We start from the raw sequence: 6,297 nt of genomic DNA on the forward strand, positions 1-6,297 counted from the left end.
GCACCTGCCCACACTGCCAAAAGAACCAAAACCTGCTTCAATGACCATGGTATCACTGTGTAATTACTGTGTGATTTCATGTAATTTTCAAATTTTTTGAAATCCTGTTTTCGTGGGTTTTATGAGCTGGAAGCCCAAATTATGTACAAATAAACAACTAAATACTTGAAATCGTTTAAGTTGTGGGCCCTGAATCTATAATCTATGGAAGTTTAACGTTTTGAATGGAATTATGGAAATAAATAAACTTTTCCATTCAAATTTTTTGGAAAGGGTCTGTATGTATGGAGGAGAATTACTCTGTGTAATACTTCACGGGCTCATTTTTAAAGGTGCATTGTGTAACTTTTTTGTTCAAAATTTAAATAATGAGTCAATACATCATCATTCTTTCTTCCGAAATGTGTTCTGCCTAACACTGATTCACTATGATTAGCCTATTATTAGTGTTTATATTTTAGATCTGTTGGGATGGTTTTCGTGGGGAACTGCATACATACGTCATATCCGTAAATAGAGAAAAGTTGCTCTGGCTGCTCTGGGGAATCACCCGTTACAAAAAAAACCCACACAGAACTGAGGAAATCAGCTGGCAAAAAGAGAACGCAACAGAGCTCGTAATAAAACAAGAATCAACATTAGCTTGGCTTTTCAGAGATGGCGAGAACTGAGGGATTTTAAATGTGGTAAAGCGACACGGAGATGGTGTTTTTATTACTCAACAGGTGAGTAAAGGCATTTTATTGAACAGATAAATTGCCAAATGTAGCTCTCTAACAGAGTTGTAAAGCATTATCTATTGTGAAGGGGCATTTCACTAAGCTTAAAGTAGCACTGCACTGGAGTTTGTGAGAAAGAACCAAAGCACAACCAAAACAATGTTCTTCTGCAAAATGCATTAAGTTTTGTTTTTTAACCGCTAGATGGCCAAAACTTACATAGTGTACCTTTAAAGTGAAGTTTTGTTTACCGTAGTCTTTTCCAAAGACTATTCCAATAAAACTCCCTATATGGCAAATCATAACTATTTTACGTTTCGCCAATTCATATGAATTTGTACAATCTCATTTGTACGGTTTCATACAATCTGCTTACGCCCCACTCAGGTTTAGGACTTATACTTAAAAAAAGAAAAGAAAAGAGCTTACCTTTAAAAAAAACAGCATATGACTTATACAAATTCATACGAAAGCCCCAACAATTTCCTCATGAGATCGGGTTGAAAATTTCCATCGTTATTGCCTAGGAAAAAAGATACATTTTAACACAAGTTGACCAAAGAAACTTCTTTTAATTTACTTTAATTAAATTGCTTTAAAAAAATAAATTTAGTTGAAGTAAAAGCCATGGTCCACAATAAAATTGTTTTGAAACAATGATGAAACAAAACTCTTCACCTTTTTTGAGGATACATTTCACAAATTAAGTTTCCAACTATAGATGCTTGTAAACAATGTAGGGTTTTTGTCTACAGCCCATGTGACAGTCCTGGTTTCTGCAGACGTTTAATCTGACGTCATGTGTAGGCCTACTATAAAAGGGTTTTATTGTGTATTGAAACAGCAGTGAGCCACGACTCTCGCGCCCTCGGGTGCCCGTAAACAATCTGTGATGACAACAGAAGACAAACCGAGAAGGCTCACGCCGTTCTTTCAAACCGAGGCAAAGATTACGCGTTTTAAAAGCAATTAAAGAGACGTTTCAGACCCGTCATTCATTTCCAGAGGTGAGTGTGTGTGAACGCGGACCTCTCCCTAAATCTGCAGACAGTCACTGTAGCCACGAGCAGCTCCACTTACAGGCCGTGGATAATTAATGGGACATTTTCAGCGGCAAACAGTGACTAATTGCGCTAGACAGAAATAGCGAGGAATTAATAACATGCATCCAACACTTGCCACGATCCCCTACCGCTTCAATTTGCCGGGAGATTAAAAACGACTGCCAAGTTTACTAAATTAAGAGCGCGGGGGAAACGAACGCGCGTCTTGTTGTGTGCGCGTGCGCGTGTCTGAAGCTTTACTATCTCTTATTTACAGGCAATGATCTGCATATCATCTCTCGGGGTCTCACGCTGGGGGGAAGAGGTGAATATCAAGAGCACCACCCGTCCGAATGTAGGTGTCCTATTGATCATTTGGCGTCCAGCCTCCCTCCAGCCACCTGTGTGGCATACATCGCCTTGCCAGCTCACCGGTCGGTGGACAGAAAACACGGTGAGACAAATCGTGATTCGTGGTTCGACCTGTTCCCCCCTGCAGGAGCAACAGAGTTTAGCAGTCAACACCTTCCTTTCCAGAGATACACACACCACTAACCCTTATCAAGAGCCCTGAAGGAACGCTATTGACGTCTGTCATCATTTGGAAGCTAATGGGATCAAACCACATTCCCTCTGCATAGTGACATTCTGAAAAATTAAATGGAACACTAGGAATTTCAATTTATCCAGTAGGATCATATTTGATTCTTTGAGGATTCTTGTTTTATCCCATTTAAGATTTGGTTCCAAATTATGATAGAAATTCCATTAGCATTCCCTCGGGATATTTTGCTGCTTTATGAAAGACCTCATGCGGTCAGGACGGGCCATGTAGTTTATCCAAAAAGGACAGGATCAATGAGTAATGAGAAAGAAAAGGAAAGATTTTCACAAAACATAAACTCTTTTTATTCATGCTGGTTTTGGCTTTAATAAGCTTTTATGTCGCTTTCATGAAGAGTTCAATTAATGACCAAATGTCATGTTGTGTAACAAGTATTATTTTACCAAAAAGTTTTTAAATATATTTTTTCAGTGTAGATTGTAATTTTAATTTAATTTTGTTTTTGAAGAGTCGCACCATGACATTTTAGGATCTGAACTAACCTAGCCTTGTCATAAAAAGGTCAATTCATCTGATATTTTAAGAGCCTTTTTTATTTTTTATTATAACGCATCGAACAATAAACAGACATAAAAGACAGAACCTCTACAGGAATGAAATTACAGTTTGTAAAGTTTTACAAATAGGCTAAAATAAGAGAAAGTAGGAGAAAAAAAGAAACACATACAGAGGAAACATTATGCATCATTTACATTTACATTTATTCATTTAGCTGACGCTTTTATCCAAAGCGACTTACAATTGCTATATATGTCAGAGGTCGCACGCCTCTGGAGCAACTAGGGGTTAAGTGTCTTGCTCAGGGACACATTGGTGTCTCACAGTGGATTCGAACCCGGGTCTCTCACACCAAAGGCATGTGTCTTATCCATTGCGCCACACCACCCCACACATCAGTGCCATCCCCCCCCCCCAAAATCATAATATTTCAAGAATCTGTCACTTTTCTTGTTTTTGATCAACCTAAGAGATTTGAGAAATGCATAAATTTCAACAAAAAAAAAATTTGAAAACGTAGGCTGCGAGTTAAATAACATTTCTTACGAATAAAAAGTGCTTCCCCATATGAAGAGAGAAATTATTCCAAAGGTTTTGAGTATTTTCACTTTGGAAAAATAAATGGATCAGTGTTTCATCCTTATTCCCACAAAATGAGAAAGAACTGTCAACATCCATACGTTTTGCCACCGTATCATTCACAGGATATATTTTATGTAAGATCTTAAAATGAACGTCTTTAAGTCTTCTAACAGCCAGGCTTCCTTCCAGTTTATAAACTCCTAGTAAAATTTCCCTTTTAGGAACGTTATAAAAAAAAAAAATTACATATACTTATTCCATCTAAGATCAAATTTAACATGCAGGGGTCTTCTCTATGACATCATTTCCTGTTTTATTTTTTTTTAATGACTTTATTGGTCGTATTATAAGCAGTGCAGCAGTTTTTAGTTTTTTAAAAAAAATAATAATATGAGATTATTATAGGTTCCAATATATCATAAATTTGTATTATTATCGATTTAATTCCTTTTAATGAGGCTTTTTTCTTCACTATATATGGACAGAAAGGTATTCTGTGTTCGCAATGCATATTTATGAACATATAAAATCACGCCTCTATTAAAAACTCATTTAAATCACTAAAACCGATAAGGGTGCATTAATCTAATGTGACCGTGTACATGTTACTTATACACATAATTGAAATGGAACATAATTAAGATGATCTCTGCAAACTACAGTCATCAGCGTTCACTTTGTACGTGGTGTTTGTTCTGAAAGCTTGATGCAGAAAGCTATAGTGTGTGAAGATCACCTTTCTGAAGGTCTCCGCTGCTCTCCATGCTCTGGTTTGATGTCACATGTGTCTGTATCTTGACACTGCTGATTTTCTGCAGCTTTGATCCTTCAACAGTTGACTGTGTGAGCTGGCAGGCGTCCTGAAGGAGAGCGCTAGCAGACACCACTCTCTCTCTCTCTCATGCCATATCCTTCCTTACTACATCTCCAGCACTTTTAGTGGATGCACAGATCTCATAAGAGACAGAGTGAAATCTCAGCTGTAATTAATACGGCATTGGTTTGGAATAATGACCGAACATTAACAGTGCTGTGCACGACTTTAGTGAGGTGGCCTTTTCAGCCGTATAACATTACATCACACTTGAGCATTTAGCACGTTACAAAATAACATTCCTCAGGAAGCACAAAAGACAAGCCGTGAGCTTCATCACGAATGCAGACGTTATGTCATTTTTAATAAACCCTCTTAAATGAGGGCAAGCCAAGCAGAGATTTCCCGACGAGCTCTCCGTCACCTTTACTATACGATGACTGTCAGTGTCGAGTGGGACGAGACACATCCCATCTCTCCCGCATCTACAGGAGGAAATGTTAATTAGCAGTCATGGCGTCCCACTGATCTTCCCTTTCAAAGCAGCTAAATGGCATGCTGAAAATCGAAATCCTTTTATATGCCCTTATTTTGCAGAGAGAGCGCGTATGAAAGGGACGAATATGTCATCACTGTTTGATGGATAATGCGCTTGCCATTATTCCAAGCCCTTTCACACTGGGATTTTAGTGCGTTTTTTCAAATGCGTATAGTGAGTTTTAAACAGGAAACGTGCACGGCTCCAGGTGAACCATCATGTTAGAGGTTTTTATTTTAAATATTATTAAATGTCTGTAAAAGTTTAGTTCAGTTTATAGCCTAGTCTCAGCCTAAAATGGATGTTTGAGCTGTTTTAACAACGCAACTTGCACTGATATATCTTAAAATACATCAGTGCCATTGTTTTGTCTCATGATGCACATCAGTTATGTTTTTCTAAGGCACGTTTATAAGATCAACTTAAATGTCTTAATTGAGCCAAGGCCTAATCCTGGCTTAATCTAAGCCTTGTCTGTGAAACCGGACCTATGTGTTTTAAAAATGGTGCTTTTTATTCCTCTCTTGTTTTGCACAATTAAAGATTATTATAAGGTTGCATTTAACTTGTTAAAAAAAATGCTGTTTACCTTGCATTAAAAAGTAATAAATGTTGCACTTAAAAAGAAATGTAATTCATACTATTGTTAAATGCATGCATGTTTCTAGGCCTAGCTCACAAAAAAGGTGGTTAGTGTGATTTTTCCCAGTTTAGTTGATGTGATAACAGCGCCCTCTGGCGGCTGTGAGTTATAATTACATACAGTAACTTCAAATAACTGTTCACTTCAATGCTGTTAGCATTTCTCTAATCTTAACAACATTTTCATATCTCATAACATCATATCTCTAGTGATGATTTTTGTTTTTAGCAGCCGATCTTCAGAGCGTTATCTTCAAAAAGTTCGTCATTTTGATTTGGACCAAATTCGAAACTTTTAACTTTATAATGGGATTGATGATGTAATGCGAGAGCAACCGAAGAATGAGATGAGTAGGAGGAAGCACAAAGATGCTCTTTATAGGTCTGAAATCAGTGTGCAAGTACTCTAAACCTTGATGTGCAGACAATGGTCATCACACAATGCCAGTTTTAAACATTTCAACATGATTGCATAGTTCAAACAAGATCTTAACATGCTCTGACCACACCTAGTTCGTTCAAAAATGATTCCCTGCTTTGAATGAACATATAACTCAGACATAGTGAAAGTGACAGAAGCTTTTCCCAATACATGCATGTCTCGAAGACACGTCACCGTTTCATTAAGGGTCCAAACACCAATGTTGCTGGAACACTATTGTGTTTGTAATGCTATTCTTTCTATAATTCTGTATTTGTCTGGAGACGACGATGGTTTCGTTTTCAAAAGTTAGCATTTTCAGGTCCCCAAAACACTGCTGTTGTGTAAATGAAGGGCTAAAATGCATGAAAAGTTGTTCGCCTTTAGTTTAAAATGGTGTTGTGAAAACACTAAA

The 6,297-nt window shown here is 37.4% G+C and overlaps 1 protein-coding gene across 1 annotated transcript in view; it reads right to left on the reverse strand.

The window, feature by feature from the left end:
- The window catches only part of tmem260 (transmembrane protein 260), a 51,864-nt gene extending 50,668 nt beyond the window's left edge, over positions 1-1,196 (reverse strand). Inside the window, exon 1 of the mRNA XM_084393165.1 lies at positions 1,149-1,196. Within this exon, the coding sequence (XP_084249291.1) occupies positions 1,149-1,185 (37 nt within the window). The 5' untranslated portion in view covers positions 1,186-1,196. The remainder of the gene's footprint in view (positions 1-1,148) is intronic.
- Positions 1,197-6,297: the final 5,101 nt, after the last annotated feature.

This window comes from Rutilus rutilus (genome assembly GCF_951802725.1).
Source record: "Rutilus rutilus genome assembly, chromosome: 21".
Taxonomy (NCBI): Eukaryota; Metazoa; Chordata; class Actinopteri; order Cypriniformes; family Leuciscidae; genus Rutilus; species Rutilus rutilus.